Source organism: Rhodamnia argentea, chromosome 4, assembly GCF_020921035.1.
Source record: "Rhodamnia argentea isolate NSW1041297 chromosome 4, ASM2092103v1, whole genome shotgun sequence".
Lineage (NCBI taxonomy): Eukaryota > Viridiplantae > Streptophyta > Magnoliopsida > Myrtales > Myrtaceae > Rhodamnia > Rhodamnia argentea.
Window position 1 is genome coordinate 6,975,002 of NC_063153.1, and position 17,442 is coordinate 6,992,443.

General features: G+C 40.7%; 2 protein-coding genes across 3 annotated transcripts; both read left to right on the forward strand.

The window, feature by feature from the left end:
* The first annotated feature begins 3,817 nt into the window (after positions 1 to 3,817).
* Positions 3,818 to 4,565, forward strand: LOC115736229 (glycine-rich cell wall structural protein-like). 2 transcript variants are annotated; one of them, XM_048277680.1, is made up of 2 exons: positions 3,818 to 4,424; positions 4,461 to 4,565. In XM_048277680.1, exons 1-2 carry the CDS (start codon positions 4,041 to 4,043, stop codon positions 4,530 to 4,532), a joined length of 456 nt encoding a protein of 151 aa, XP_048133637.1. In that variant the 5' UTR covers positions 3,818 to 4,040; the 3' UTR covers positions 4,533 to 4,565. The 2 variants fall into 2 exon arrangements, with proteins under 2 accessions (XP_048133637.1, XP_030523671.1); XM_030667811.2 differs by having other exon boundaries at positions 3,820 to 4,565.
* Positions 4,566 to 15,413: 10,848 nt separating this feature from the next.
* Positions 15,414 to 17,126, forward strand: LOC115736197 (UDP-glucuronate 4-epimerase 1). The gene is made up of 2 exons (XM_048277756.1): positions 15,414 to 16,877; positions 16,923 to 17,126. Exon 1 carries the CDS (start codon positions 15,475 to 15,477, stop codon positions 16,771 to 16,773), a length of 1,299 nt encoding a protein of 432 aa, XP_048133713.1. The 5' UTR covers positions 15,414 to 15,474; the 3' UTR covers positions 16,774 to 16,877; positions 16,923 to 17,126.
* Positions 17,127 to 17,442: the final 316 nt, after the last annotated feature.

Here is a 17,442-nt window from a genome sequence, read left to right on the forward strand (position 1 = left end):
AAGGATTAGTGGCAACTCCGAATTCAAAACACATTGCATGTCAATCACATTAAACCTTAAGTTGCGATTTGGTATGGGCTTAGGAGAGTCCGAGTTAGATTAACTAAATAATTAACTTAATAACCCATTAACCCATCTCTTAATGGGGAGAGGAGGGATTATTTCCATGGATTTTGGACATCTCCTGCTACCAGATTTTTCACCATTAGATTTATGTCATGTGGCAACACCAAAAAAAAAAAAAAAACTCTAGCCTCTCTCTCTCTCTGCCCCCTCGGCCTTGCATTGTCCTTGAGCCACCACCGATTCATCACCATCACCACCTATCGCAATCTAAAATTTAGGCTAACGGATTATCAAGTTAATTAAATTAACTAATCTAATTCGGACCCTCACAAGTCTTACCGAATCGCAACTTAGGTTTTGTTCATGAGAAAATATTTAATCGGAGCCGCCACTAATCATTTACAGTAGATTGATTAGAAACCTATATAAAATAGCAGGAGAACTATTTTATCTCTACGAACCGGAGAAAATGAGTCGAGGACTTGGTTACGCTAATTGAAAACTTAACGCTCTTTCAATACCAATTTCATGAAAAAGCCTTTCCGATTGATCGATGTGAATTTGATGATTAATTGGAAAAATATGACATGAGGACCATATATTAAGCACCCATAGGATGATTTTCTTTGGTATTTTCGGCAATAAAAGAAAACATTCAAAAGCAATCAAAAATCTGAACAAAAATAAATAAAAATGCCCATAATATACCTTTTAATTTTTAATTTTTCCGAAAATCCTCTCATTCCCAAAGATCCGGGCTAAAGCGAGATTTTATCCGCTACATCCTCAAGATTCAAACCAGTATGCAGATATGTGTATAGAAAAACATCCATTTTGCCAAAGGGCGGAATATGAATTTCTATATTAAATCACCATCCCATTCCACGAGATCGTGGCTAAGGCGTGTGATTTATTTTTCCGACAGGTCTAGCCACATAGGGGAACATATATTATGGGCATGCTTGTTTAAAAATGTGCAAATTTTATAACAAATCAAAAACAAACAGCATGACAAAAATAAAATAAAAATGAGTCAATTTATGTTGGATATTTTGAAAATATGAGAGGGGTGGCCAAAAATATGGCATTAGGATCAACATTCACTCATCTAAAAAAATTGATCCACTTTTAATTTGAGAAATTATCTTTGGGATTTGAAATTTTAATTTCAAATAATTCTCAAAAAATGGGATAATTATCCAGTCGAATGCAAATATTATCTCTAATCAAATGCTTTCAGAAAATTTACCAGAGATAAGATCAAATAATCATCTCAACCGATTCACATGTTAAAGATAATCATTGGAATCAAAAGTCTATCCACAACAACCAAACATTATCCAATTAAGCACCGATCCTTATCTACGATACAAGATAGCATCAAATAACATTGAGATAAGGTAAGGATTAGATAAATCAACCAACCATGGATCATAATTCAAAGCGAGGATTATCCACACGTTAAATACTATCTGATTCAAAAATTCCTAGAGATTAGATAGAGCCCAATTCGCATGATCATTATCTAATTTACATGAGATAAGATTGAACAATCAATGGATAATATCAAATCAACCAATTGGGATAAAAATCAAAACAATGCTCATCCATCTATATGCAATTCAGCCAAGAGAGTGAGTATGCCGAAAATTCAATTCTTAATTTGATAAAATCCTCAAATTTTGACCTAGTTAAATTTGATCTTGAAAGTGCTTGATTTACTTTGAGAAAGGATAAATTTCCCTTTAAACTTAATCAATTCCCAAGAGTGTGACAATTCAACCAAATTAATGAATGAGTATGAAAAAATTCACTTCCGAAAAGTTTGATTTTCAGTTCTTGATGCGCAAAGAGCATTCTGACTTTTCTTGAATAAGAAAAAAAAGGTTTTCTATGTTTACTCAATAAACAACCTTCAATCCATGTAAAACGGCGTAAAAGAACACAAAATACTCACCTTTGCGCTCGCATTCAGATTTGCATGATTAGAAGTAATGAAACGTGCAAAGATGACTTGAATTGGATAGAAAAATCGTGCGAATAGTGTATAACAGCATAAAAACAGCATCGAATGCATGCAAATCAGTAACTAAGAAGACAAAAAAAAAACACCTTTTAGCTTCCGCAAAGATCTTGACAAGTTGATGATTATAGAGCAAGCAAAAAACGAGTATTTTCAGACCAAACAGGATGTATATAATGCAGAAACATGATTGAAACAGCAATCAAATTACACAGAAAACATGCTTGAAGTACTCATCAATTGTGCTCGAAGTTACCTTGACTCGTAGCGCAAAACTTGGACTGATTCGATGCGGAAACTCCTCTGGATAGCAGCACAATTAACTTCCGAACAGCGGCGAATTCTGCACTGAGTAGGGGCTGAATTTGCACACGAACAAAGCTGAAAATAGCTTGGACAGCAACTCCAAACACGCCTGGTTGGTGGCTCAATTGGGATGCCCAATCAGTGACAGAAAAGAAGGGCGGCCGATGACACAAACGGAAAAACCGTTCTATTTAGGTGCCTTCGGCAACCCACGAGACTCCTCTGAATTTTCTGCTCTCAAAGCTCTCTCTTGATGCAAAAAAATTTTCCTCCCCCGCGCGTGAGTGTGATAGCTTCCTTATATAGAACTCGATTGACTAATCCTAGTGGGAGTAGGAACTAATCAGGACCGTTAGATTAGCTAACCTAACTTAGGTAGGATTAAATGTGAGCTCTTAGATCATGAGTTCCCGCATCTAGCAAAACTCCAACCAAGACAAGTTTCTGAAATTATTAAAACTCGTTAATTATTTGAACCTCAAAAGAGCCCTACCCCTCCTAGGTCTCTTATCAAATTCGGCCAACTAGGATGAAGATGATGCACGGCCAAATTTTCATGTCTTTTGGAATCATCTCAAACTTAGTTCGGACCTTAATTAACTATCGTGAATAATAAACTAAGGCCCTTTCATAATTAATTAACCAAAGCAGGCTGATTTGAATCGGAAATTAGGTCCAATTAGCTTTAATAAATTCGGCACACCCCATTGCCTTAGTCAAAAATTTTAGACTGAGTTTCGTCCAATCGCTCGTCAAATTAAGCTCAATTGACTCATCTTAAATGCAAGTGACATGCATGACCGCCACAAAATAAATATGCAGAGCATGAGGATTAAATTTTTGCAAGAATTTTGACTGATTCTCGTTTTATGAAAAAATCAAAATTTAGGTATCAATACCACCACGACGGTCGCCGCCAACGTATTGTCTTCGACGTTTCCCAGGACCTCGTGGTCGGCGTCCAAGCTCTATATCTATGGCACCAAGCCTCTACGACACTCCGTCCGTGTTTTGGGCCCTCCCATGTTGCCCAACTCCTCGGCTCGAGGGTCGGTGACGGCTACCAACTACGAAACAGCGCGACTATGACCACTGCCGGCCTCGATCGACCTTGAATCAAGATCAATCCGAGCCCTCGACCACGGATGGCCCACGATCTCGAGCCGACCCGATCCGAGCCCCACGTAAAGATGAGCAAACCGCACTAGCGAATTAACAAAGTCAACCCCACCCACTATCCTAATTAGTGGAGATCAAATGGATCGGTTTGGATCAAAAGCCACATGTCGCGCGGTTCCCTCGTCTCCTCATCCTTTGTTTCGGCTCGAGCTCTCAGCCACAAAAACGAGACCACATTCGACCAAAAACCTCCCAAAAGGAGCCACCTCACCAGCCCCACTTTCCCAAAATCATCAATCATCGTATCTCCAACGTCATCGTCCACTTGTCTTCTTCACGCGAGTCAAAGAGTCTTGACCTAAGGAGCCGCTATAAATGGGCAGCATGCGTTTGTTGTTTTCACCTCCAAGGCAAAAACCCACTGCAACCTCGGTCTATACCATAATAGAGATAGTACTCATCGTTATCATTGTCCGCATATGGTTGTTGGAGTGATAGCCTTCTAAAGTTTCGAAAGAATCCAATAATGGCAGCTCCGAAACTAGCCATGGTCACGGCTCTTCTTCTCCTCGCAACTTCGGTCGCTGATGTTTGCGCTGGCAGAGCAGCGAGAAAGGACTTGGGTGTGGATCTTGGAGGCATAGGGGTCGGCATTGGAGCCGGGATAGGCCTTGGCTTAGGAGGTGGCGGCGGATCCGGATCCGGCTCCGGCTCCGGGTCTGGCTCCGGCTCTAGCTCTGGCTCATGGTCCGGCTCCGGCTCCGGTTCTGGCTCGGGTTCGGGGTCGAGCTCAGAAGCAGGCTCGTATGCTGGGTCACATGCCGGGTCTAGGGCAGGTTCCGGGGCAGGCTCGGAAGCGGGATCGTATGCCGGGTCTTACGCAGGGTCCAGGGCCGGGTCGGGCTCGGGCTCTGGACATGGCGGAGGATATGGCGGGGGATCTGGAAGAGGCGGCGGATCGGGCTACGGGGAAGGAGGTGGATACGGAGGAGGATATGGGAGTGGGGATGGAAACTGAACCGGACGATAAGTTTCAGCATATATAATGCTTTAACTATGTGTGTTTTTTCCACTTCAGGGCTAGAGATTTGTGTTTAAAAGAGTGTAGAAGTTGGGTCCAATTTCGCGTGATGTACTAAAGTTGGATGTTTGAAGGTGTCGTTGTCTTGTATCCTAAGCATTTTTCTTTGTTGAGAATATGATCGACCATGTAATAGTTTGAAAACTGCGTGTATGTGCGCACCTCTTGATACCATCTGTGCACCTCTTGGTACCATCTTATCATAGTTATAACTTATAACGTGAAAAAATCTTAAATTTATTATATTTGTGTCAATTTAGTGCTAAATTATTTTTTTCACCGATTGAATTTTAACAATTTGTATTTATGTCAATTTAGTTCAACCAGTCAATTTTGCCCGAAAATCGCCGACATGGGCACCGATCATCATATGTGACAAGGCCGGGGCTAATTTGAAAAATATTGATAATAAATTTTCAATTTTTTTTTCTCTTTAAAGTAACCGACGAGCATCGTGGGGCCCTCGCTGGCGATAGTTAAGGAAAAAATAAAGAAAATAAAAATTAATAAAAGAAAGAAAAATTCTAGGAATACTAGAATATTACTAAAGATTATCCACCTCGGCTCCCGGCCTCGCCACATAAGACGGCTGGCGTCCACATCGGCGATTTCCAGTCAATTTTGGCCAAATGGACTAAATCGGCATAACCGCAAAATGTTTAGAGCTCAATTGGCTAAAAAAACGTGTTCAAGATCGGATTACCAAAATTGCAATAGAGAGTAAGGATTTTTTTTGGTAATTTCATGTTAGAACGTTGGAAATTTGCAGATCATTCTTGAAAGTAAAATAGATATACAGTAAACAGTTGACGAGGTATCAAGAAACAGAAATGCAATTCTATTTATGGGCTGCGAGATCCCTCCTTATATCAGCACCGCTGCGCTTGCTAGGGCCACCAATGCCTCGAAAGAACATGATTTAATACTATTTGCAAATGATGATAATAATAATAATAATAATAATAATGGGGACAGTTTATTTTTTCACATTTCGTTCGCTTTTTCTTTTCCGGTTGAATGTTGGGGCATTTTATTCAAATGACATTAAGCAACTTTTTAGTAAAATCTATAAATTTATTTATCAAAAAATAGGAAAAGGAAAGGATGGGAAGAATTACCCAAAAAAGTCCTAAACATATTACAATTGTGCCAATTAAATCTTAAATCTTTTTTTTTTTGTCAATTGAGACTTAAACCTATTGCAATTGTGTCAATTCAGTCCATTTGGCCAACCAAATATTACTCGAAATTATTTAAAAAATATATAAAAAATTAAAAAACATAAAATATTATTAAAAATTTTCACGTCAAGGCCAGCAATACATCATCAGCACAAGCGGGTCAAATGGACTGATTAGGCACAATTGTAAAATATTTATGTCTCAATTGATAAAAAAAAATTAGGACCAAATTGGCACAATTATAATATATTTATAACTTATGTGGTAATTTACTAGGAAAGGATATCCTTTCCTTTTATAATCCAAATGAACTTGTTGTATTTTCGCTATATGCAATATCCACTTTTATGTCATTAAAAACCTACGTCCGAATTGATACTTGAGCTCTAACTATGTAATGATTTAGGTTTTTTGGAGAAAGAGAATGAACTCCACATTGACCCCCTTTTCTGTTTGTTTCTAATAAATTTCACCCCCAAAAAAATTAATATTCCACCATTAATTTTATTGTAAGTGTGTCTTTTCGATACATCGTAGCTATTGTCTGAAAATATAGTGTTTGCCTTGGGTTGCAGAAATTTAAGATCGAAGACAACTTATAAGAGCAGCGTTGTCAACAAAAATATTTTGCACCCCAATTTGAATAGTGTCAAATCAAGTACCTAATTTTTTGTGCTTTTTTCGGCTGCTCGTCCACTGTTTTCCTTCTTTGCAGTTTTGGTATATTTCTCCCGTGTTTTAAGTATCCTTTCAGAATTTTCGACCCCAAAAAAAAAAGTATCATTTACGAATGGATCACAAACCCCCTAATAATCGTCGAAATAGAGTAATTATACATTGGTCGTAGTTCTTTTAACTTCTCGTGTGTTACGACATTTTTACAAGAGTTAAAGAAAACAGAGATAAGTGCACTGAAAATCCTAAGACCACCACGAAAGTGCAATAAAGTCCTAAAACTTTCAAAGGTACAATCGAGTCCTAAAATTTATTACAAAAGTGCAATCAAGTCTCAAAACTTGTTACGAAAGTACAATCAAATCTTAAAACTTTCAAAAAAATTGCAATCAATGGAACAACTTGATTTCATTGATTTGACAAGCTTTAAGACTTGATTCATGTTGACACCTAAATTTTGATTAAAATTTTCAATCGTTAATTTGCATGAAAAAAAGGGATTATTTTTTAGTTCCTACCAAAGATAATTAGTTCATCATTCATATTTAATTTTATCATTCACGCATAGCATTTGCATTTTAATTTGGGCCTGCGGTAGACGGGTTTAAGCGATGGAGGTGTTTGAGTTTATTCTGACAAATTAAAGCCCATACATTGAATGTCCAGGCCGAGTACTTTTAATCGTTTATATGGTCGAAATTGCGTCCGTGGGGTTTTTCTAACTTGGACAGATTATGGGAATCAATTGGCCAATTATACTAAGATTTTATTTTATTTTATTTGGCGTAATTCCTCGCGATTTTTCAGGGAAGAAATCCGAAACTGTGAGATATGAAAAGTGATCTGGGCAAACTGACGGGAGTGATCCTAGGAGCGATTGAGGCCATTTTCATCGACCATTCGGCCAGAGAGAGAATAGAGTGGGCATTGAGGGAGACTTCACCATATTCACGTAACACAAAGGAGAGCACAGGAAGTTTTCCTTTCTTCGTTTGTTTTTCGTTTTCCCTTCTTCTGTTTTGATCATTTGCTGTGCCAACCCTCCCAGAAAGGATCTTCCTTTGGTCTTCTGCTGCTGCCGCCGCCACCGATCCCTCACGTGGTGTCTGCAGACCAGACGACGCCGCGCCAAGCGCAAGTCCAATGCTATAGCCACCATTATTGCCGCTGATTCGATGCCATCGATCCCGAGCCGTCGTCCGTCGTTCCCCACTGAGCCAAGCCTTCCTTGACGAGTCCAGGCGAACCTCGACGAACCATCTAGTTCAAACTAGCAACTTCATTGGGTGGGTCCAGTCCACTTTCGTTCCTCCAGTACAGATTTTTTTGACCTTCACCAAATCATTGGCACATCTCTGGGCGTGGACTTCATAAGGGAGGGACACGTTGAAAGAGGAGGTGAAAATATCATCTTGCAATTTCACTGATATGATTTCTCTCTCTCTCTCCCCAGGATTCATGCACAGGTCATCCATGCACAAATGTGCTCTCTGATGGATACGCCTAACGCCGCCATTAGTCCACCCACTTTTCCAAGAGAGGCAATAGATGCAGAAGGCAGTGATTTTGATGATCCGTAAACCCATTCCGGTCGTCCACCGAAGCCAGGACCAAGCCAAACCACAATGTCCAACTTGTGAAGCTTCACAGCCAGCATTGGTCGTGACTCAAACCGAGAGCAATTCGAAGCCTTGTCCATGAACAAGTGAGTCCGAGGAGCAATCAGTCGGCGAGCGATCCGCGCCAATCCTGATCCGCAAGTCCACCGGTCCAATCCCGATTCAAAACGGGAAATAATTCGGCGAGCATTAAAGATTAGGTAAAATCTTATCTAATTTTGATTTTATGATATTATTGCTTATTTTTGAATCAATCATATCTTCAAGCATATTTTTCGTTAGATTAGAAAATCGATTCAAATTAGGGATTTAATTCCCTACGGACAACGTGCAAGTTCAGAGTAATCTCAATCCCGAGATTTGTCTTGATGGCGCGAAAATCAAGATATCTAATCTTAATCACGAGATTTGATTCATCGATTCAATTTGTTACCAAATTTGAATCAAATAATATTTTCATAATCATGCATATCTTTAATTGCATATTTGATTGATTTGTTTACTTACTTGAAAATTAAAAAAAAAAGATTTAGAAAGATAAGATTTATTAGAAATCTTGTCTCGAAAATTCAGTTGCTTGAGATAGATAAGATTTTATAGAAATCTTATCTCATAGGATAGGCATTCATTTAGAAAGATGTGATTTGTTAGAAATCATATATAATTAATTGATTAGGTGCATTTTAAATATCCTCATGTAATTAGGATTGCATCTTCATTTAGATAGGATATCATATCTGAAAACTTTTAGATTTAGGATGAAAGATTTCATAATTTTAGGGTTTAATTCAAATTATTTCCTAGACATTTAGGATAATCCCATTTAGCATAGTTTTAACTTCATGAATAGTTAAATCCAAAAATTCAGTCAAAATACCAAAATATCTCATTCATATGCATTGCATATAGTTTAGAATATTCCATGCCACGCATCTTATTTATATGCACGTCATGTAGGTTAAAATGTGTAATTGCCATGTCATATTTTGTTCATGTCATTTGTCACGTCATTATGCCATATCATTCGCATGTATGCCATGTCGTTTGTCATATCATGAACTTTGCCTTATCGCATTTGCATGTCATTTAGTGTCATGTCTAGGTTCATTCGCATAGTTGGCATGTCTAGATTCATTAATCTAGTTTACATGTTTAAGCCATTTAGCCTAATGTTGCATGTCACTTAGGTTAAATTCATAACATTTTCGCATGCCATTTAGACTAGGTTAATTTAGTCAATTTGCATGTCATTTAATTAGAATTGCATTGTCATTCTAATTAGCCTCATTTTCGCACGTCATTAGAATTAGGTCATTTAAATAAATGTCTTGCATCCCATTCCATGTCATTTAGTCTAAGATTGCATACGCATTTTATTTCATTTGCATTCTTCATTTAAATAGGCAAAAATCATTAAAAAAAATGTTGCATTAGACTAATTCTTATGCTTGAGAGATAAGCGTTAGGATTTAGGCTGCAGCATCCAGGTATGTTCCCTTTTCCTTACCCTTGCAATTTATTTAACACTTCGATTATTAGGTGTTAAATAATGTCTACGCACCTGCATGATCACCTCACATGTTAGGACTTTAGATTAAAATTAATGCAAGCTGTCTACTTAAATGTTTTTTATTGAAATGAAAGGTACCGAAAGGGTATTTAATAGAAATATTAGAATAACCAAGTCCCCGAATTCAATGAATCTCTAGTTCGTAGGAATAAAGTATTTCTCCCGATACTTTATTTAGGTGTCTAATCAACCTACCATAAAATAATTATTGACGACCCCAAATATAAAATTTTTGCATGAAATTGAACCTTAAGTTGCAATTTGGTGGTTGATAGAGCTTGGGAGAGCTCATACTAGGTTAATTGATCTAATTAACTTAGTAATCCATTAGCCTAGAAACCAGATTTTTAGGTCACGACAATTACATTCTTTGAAAGTTTCATGACTCAACTATAGTTTCACGATAGTTTTTTGGACTTTTAGCACACTTACCAAAAGCAAAAAAAAATCAAGGAGTTACACGCGTGACCAACCGGGGATGTCATCCGAGATCACAGAAGCGCCCGGTTTCCTTGCTTTGTCTTGTTTCCATTCGGGTATTATTTTATGTTAGTTGGGCCAACACATGGGCTGTCATGGGCCGCACCATTTTTCCGATACATTCAGATGATGGGCCGGCCCAAGTGTTCTGCTGGCCCAACCAATAGCCCAAACACTGTCGTTTTGGTGTTGGCTCTCCTATCGATGAAATCTATTGAAAAAGTATGTCCTCCACTTTTTTCCTCTGTAGAATAGTGATTGAGTTTAGAATTTTAACAGGTCGTTCGACGGCACAATGGTTCAATGAACTAGATTTTGTCCATATTAGGGATAAAGGTAGTCATAGATTTGACAAGTGGAATTATTTTTTTTTTCATTTTTCAAATAATAGGTGCGTTCACACTAAATTAATTAATAATTTGAGAATTTTGACCAAGATTTAAACATGACATATATGCTAAGTGCCTCTTCAGACAAATGATTCATCTGCTAAAATATTTATAAAAAAAAAAAACGAGGATTGCATAATTAGAAGGTTTGCTCGAATGCAATTGTGATCGATGAAATATATAGAAAAAAGAAAAAACCCCATATGGAAAAATTAAATTAATAAGATGAAGGACTAACTAACACGTTGATTTGAGATGGAATCGAAGCTAGATTTTGAAGCAGCCAAGTTTTTTCTTTTTTGCCATTTATGGATGGAAATGAAGCTCATTTTTCTTTTTTGCTTCTGGTTTTTAGATAATCAATTTAGGGGGGTCAACAGGTTGAGTCGGGATCGTCTTTCACGATACCCGACCCAAAACACAACACGTGTGCGCTTGCTTGATCCGGACTCCGAGATCGACATAAACATGACCCAAACGGTCGGGTCGGCTATCGTGAATAAGATTACTAATCTTAATTAACGCATTCCGAAATTTAAAAAGTTTTTTATTTATATTCTTGGGGTACGGAGTCGTGCACCCATGTGATTTCGACTGATTAAAGAAAAAATCATATTTATTTATGGTTTAAGGATTATTTGTTTCGTCGTGAAATAGTTTTTTTTTTTTTTTGCCCTTTTGGGACAGATAGGATCGTTGAACTTTCTGATAACCTGTCGTTTTCAAAGGTTCCTCGTTGTCTGCGATTCTGCGTTCAAGAAATTTCGTCGCGTTTGACTTTTTTTTTAACGTGATTCATTCCATTCCAGACTCCTCCAATTTCTCCCCTTTGTTTTTTTTTTTTAATTTGGGAACAGGACGTGGCATGATTAGTTAAATAAATAAATCAATCTCCGCTCGTTTTTTAATTGTGTCGGTCCACCGTTTCAGAGAAATTTCGTCTCCAGTAGATGGGAATCGTCTCTGCTTTTTTTTCTTTATCCTTTTGTTTTTTTGTCTGGATTAGATGACAATTTTGTCTTTGATGAAGATCATAAGCATGTGGAGGTTGAGTGATTAACGCTTTAAACATATTTATAGCTACTCATTTGATCTTTTTAATTGATATATCGAAAGTGAAAACATTTTCCGTATCGAGCATGGTTAACAATCGTCCATAAAATGGCGAACCCTTTGATAGCGAAGGGAAAAGATAAACTCGGCACGATTGTACTCTTTACTATCTATCCCCAGCAAGCTTCGGGATAGATTCGCATCCTAATATTCTTAATCTTCAAATTATTCTATCTCATTCTACCAAAAAAAAAACATAAGTATTCTATCTCACGATAATAGAACTTTATTTAAACGCAACTCACATATACAATTCTTTCTTCATTCTCTCTCGCCCTCACTTGATCTCACGCTTACTTGCTCACTCTGCACTCTTACCTCAATTTGAAAATCAGTTTTCCTAGATTGAATTAAATATGTAAGTATTTTAAGAACGTGGGTCGGATTGGATGTGTGTCATTATATATGCATTGCATCAAATGGATCATAAACGGATTAAATAGGTTTATTTGAGTTGGATCATTTATGATTCGATCTGACCCTCCCATTCGAAGAGTTTATCTAGAAAGCCGAATCGCGGACTAACTATTCTCCAAGCACGGGCATCTCAGAGAATCCTATGAAGATGTCGGCACGACCTTCCAATCCCACTTTGAACTTTTCTCTCTTTGGCCTCTTCCCTGTTTGAACTTTCAACCCCACGAAATAGACATCCATTGCACCAGCTTGCCAGATGACGATGCGTCTTTCTGCGATGGCGATGTCTACAATTTTTGTTCTCGCATTTTTATCGATAGAACTTCCAAAGCTGAAAGACAAGGTACATCATTTTCCTCGAAAATTAGCTCGAGAGGCCGATATCTATTCCCTAGCTCCAACGCAAGCATGTTGACGGTGTTGATTCGCGTGTCGTTGCCGGAGTTGGAGAAGTCGTTTAATTAATAATGAAGGCGTTTAAAAAGATATTCCGTGCGAAATTGACAAATATGAAATTTATTTCATGGACTCTCTTGTAAATAGAGAGAAGTATGGATTGTCTTTGGACCATCTAATCTTTATTAGTACTCCACAGAACGACATACGTCGATTTGGCGTTGAGGGTCTTATTAAAATTGGATAGCCTTTTTGCCACGAACCTATCCCGCTTGTCCTAAACCGTTAATTTTTGAAAATTTTACCTAGTTAATTGTACTTGTGTTCTCTGTAGTAATATGGATAAATAGCTTTTTTAACCTATAAGGTTTTTTTTTATATGTATTTCCACCATGTTCAATTACAAGTGTCGAAACTCCTCAATCGCATTAAAAAAAATACGTGAGATCATGATTTAGAAAATGTCGATGTCGTATATTGATACGAATGGTTTGGAAAAAGAAAGCAAAAGAGAAAAAGGAAAAGAAAAAAAAAGCAATCACGAAAGGAAAAAGGATAAAGGAAAAAAATTGGTGAAGATAAAAAAAAAAAAAAAAGCGCATAAAAAAGAGAAAAGGAGCCGACGGAATGATGCATCACACTTCGAAGTAATCTCTTTTCTATCTATAGCAAGAACATGTGCTGTCATTTCTCGGGGTCTTACTCGCAGCAACCATCTTAATCCAATAATCGACGACCCAAATAGCAACTTTACTTATTTTCGATTACTAAACTCGACGGTCGAAAAACTTTCTCCAATCGCGTCCCACGAGCAAAATGAACCAACCCCTTAATTAGCAAGTTCCTAATTGTGGGCAGACGAGGGAAGGTTCCGTCGATCGCCCCCGGCCCATCTCCGGCGTACATTCGCTTTAGTGGCCGCGAAATCGATCAATCGACACGTCGAAGAACCTTCTAAGAAGTAACCCATAATTGAATAGCGGAGGAGGAGGAGGAGGAGGAAGGCCTTGCTCTATCTCATTATTATATTACCAATAGAGGGAGCTAATTAGCTTTAGAGATAGAGAGAGAAAGAGAGAGACGGGGGTGTTCCAGAAGACGTGCCAGTGCAAAGATGCCAACCAATCCATCCGCAACAAGAGGGGGGTTTCCATTAATATGAAAGGGCAATGAAGAAAAAAGCGTCCTCCACGGCCACCATGCACAAGCTGGCATCAAGATGGAAAATCCAGAGGATTTGAAATTCATTTTTTTTTTAAATATCGTTTGCACCGGGAGAGGTGTCAATAGTTCAGCTCGGTTCGATTCGGATTTTTCAGAAGATCGAACCGAACCGAATCATTAGCGTGCAAGCTTGAACTAGATCAAATGTCGCTCTGAATTGAATATGAATTGAACTAAAAATCCCGTTCGGTTCGATTTCATTTTCAATTTTTTCTTTTCATGAAATGAATGCGCCTTAAAGGAGAGAGAAAGTTAGTGAGAGAGAGAGAGAGAGAGTTGAATTGTTAGCAGCAGTCAAAGAAACGATACGGAAATCTAGAGAGAGAGAGAGAGAGAGAGGAGGAGGTGGGTTCGATTTAAGGAGCACCGCCCATTCACAACCCCCACATGGCCCGAAGAGGCCCGGATGATCCCACATCCAACCCACCGTTTCCACCGGCTTTGCCGGCTGCTTCCCCCTTTTAGCATTCCCCCATAAATGATCCCGGTCGCGACCGGTTCTTCCGGTAGGAGGTTAATCCTTTCCTCCCCTCCCTATCGCTTCGTTTCCTGTCCACAGAAAAGGAAAAACTCCTCACAAAAACCAAAAACCATATCCATCCCTCCTCCCCACTCCGGCAATCAAGAACGGCCCCCGCCCAACGGCCATGATGCCCATCCCCCACCCCCTCCCTTCCAAAAAAAAAAAAAAAAAACGACAAATGCAATTTTATATCGAAATGAGTTATCCGATCCAGTAAGTTAAGATGAAATGCGTAGATAAATAAGTTTTCACGCATACACGAACCACGCGATTCGATCGTACGAATCGGCGAGCATACGAAGGGGAACCCCGAACACGAAAGGTCGGGATAGGGGGATTGTATCTTGATAAGCTTCTCGACTCGACGAATCGCAAACCCCATGAATTCCCATCGACGCGCGACTGATCTTTGATTAAAAGCCAATGTGTGCATTTAAAGCCCCCCTTTTCTTCGTTTCGCAGGGGGCTCGACTCAAGAACCGATTTTCTCATTATGAATGAGCAGCAGCATGCAATGCACGTACGCGGGACCAAATTCAAGCGGGCACACCACGGGGGTCGTTCAGACTATGTTGTCCCCAATCACACAGAAAAACCGAGTTCGTCGATTCGAAAGCGAAAACGGGGGAAGGAGAGAGAAGAAAATTCTTCGAGATAAAGCGCGCGTTCATTTCACAAAATAAATAAATAAATAATTTAAAAAAATATCCCAAAATTATTCTCTGATTTCACTTGCAAAGATTAATTAACAAAAAATATTGTTATTGTCTAAAATGTCAAAAAAAAATTGTCCAATTTTCCACTGCACAGTACAGTCTCTCTCTCTATCTCTATCTCTACGTGTCTGAGTTAATACTTTCTCTCTCAATCTCTGATATATCCAAGCTGGCCGTCCTTTAACGCGTTCACGCGTATGCTTGTCGCTTCCGGGTGGGTCGCCACTATATATAACCCTCCTCTCACTCCCCACCCTTTAGCAGGTGCAGGAAAAAAAAAGAAAATATAAATATAATAATTTTTATTTTCCCTCTCATCTGCATCTTCTTCTCCTTGTTCTTCTTCTCCACCAATCCAAAACCAGAACAACACCAAAAGGAAAATTTTCTTTCTGTGGAAGATCGAAGGAAAAGGAAAATCAGGGAAGAAAAGGAAGAGACCCCCCATCTAAGATAGAGATCGCCATCGCAGGAGAAAGGAAGATCGAATCTTCTTCTTCTTTTTCTTTTTCTTTTTTGATATTTACGACGGGAAAGCAAGCAAACCCGGATCGAGATCGAGCGGCAGCGAAGAGAATGCCGTCGTTGCAGGAGGAGCTGTTGCCGTCCACCCCCGGGAAGTTCAAGATCGACCACCGCGGCCACGCCGTGAACCGCCAGTTCCACCGCTGCTTCGCCTCCACCAGCACCCTCTTCCTTTGGGCCCTCTTCCTCGTCGCCCTCACCGCCTCCTACCTCAGCTTCCAGAGCTTCATCGACTCCGGCAACCGGTACTTCACCGCCTCCTGGGGCGGCATCCAGTGGGAGAAGCGCGTCCGCGACTCCGCCCAGGTCCACCGCCCCGACGGCTTCTCCGTCCTCGTCACCGGCGCCGCCGGCTTCGTCGGCACCCACGTCTCCCTCGCCCTCAAGAAGCGCGGCGACGGCGTCGTCGGCATCGATAACTTCAACACCTACTACGACCCGTCCCTCAAGAAGGCCCGCAAGTCCCTCCTCCAGGGCCGCGGCGTCTTCATCGTCGAGGGCGACGTCAACGACGCCCGCCTCCTCGCCAAGCTCTTCGATGTCGTCGCCTTCACCCACGTGATGCACCTCGCGGCGCAGGCCGGCGTCCGCTACGCCATGGAGAACCCCCAGTCCTACGTCCACAGCAACGTCGCCGGCCTCGTCACCCTCCTTGAGGCCTGCAAGTCGGCCAACCCCCAGCCCGCCGTCGTCTGGGCCTCCTCCTCCTCCGTCTACGGCCTCAACGAGAAGAGCCCCTTCTCCGAGGCCGACCGCACCGACCGCCCCGCCAGCCTCTACGCCGCCACCAAGAAGGCCGGAGAGGCCATCACCCACACGTACAACCACATCTACGGCCTCTCCGTCACCGGCCTCCGCTTCTTCACCGTCTACGGCCCCTGGGGCCGCCCCGACATGGCCTACTTCTCCTTCACCCGCAACATCCTCCAGGGCAAGCCCATCACCATCTACCGGGGCAAGAACCAGGTCGACCTCGCCCGCGACTTCACCTACATCGACGACATCGTCAAGGGCTGCGTCGGGTCCCTCGACACCGCCGGCAAGAGCACCGGGTCCGGCGGCAAGAAGGCCGGCCCGGCCCCGTACCGGGTCTTCAACCTCGGGAACACGTCCCCGGTCACGGTCCCGACGCTGGTGAGCATCCTGGAGCGGCACCTGAAGGTGAAGGCGAAGCGGAACGTGGTGGACATGCCCGGGAACGGCGACGTCCCGTTCACGCATGCGAACATCAGCTCGGCCCGGCGGGAGCTCGGGTACAAGCCCACGACCGACTTGCAAACCGGGTTGAAGAAGTTCGTCAAGTGGTACTTGTCTTATCACGGCTACAATCGCGGCAACAATGTAAATTGAAATTTTCTTTTCCCTCTTCTTTAAATTTTCCTTTTTTACCCTTTTTGGACAATTTTTTTTTTTTGGGGGGTAAAAACTTGCTTGTTGTTGTATTTTCTCTGTGGAGATTTTCTTCTTGGCGATATAAAGAAAACCTGTAAACTCGAGAGGGGGCCAAAGAAGAAGGCCCCAAAAAAAAAAAAAATGGAAAGTGGCCGAAAAAAAAAAAAAAAAAAGGAGAGTAGGTTCTTTACTTGGAGGAGAGGGGTAGCGATGGAAAAACAGAATATGCTACACGCCCAGTAAATTTTTTGTTGCTGTTTTGTAAAGGAAAAGAAGTTTCGGAATTGAATTAAGGCCCTCGCTTTTCATTAGCCAAATCTTTTTTGTCTCAATAATGTTGGATTTTTGATCATGCGAAATCGCGATTTGATTTTTCTAGTTTGGGTCTATTGAACCGGTTCTCGAGAATCCGATACATGCGAGTCGGGTCGGATTGGGCGAAATCTGAGCGGAATTTATATGATCTCGTAATTGGTAATGCTAAGATTGCGTTGATCGGATGCGCCGTCTCGGGGGCATTTACGGGAGGATTATGTGATTGTGCAAGAAAGGTACGATAAGTAAGGAGTCATATTCTACGTCCCCTTTAAAGAAAGCGAAATGGGAAAAAAGGTGGGAAGTGGTATG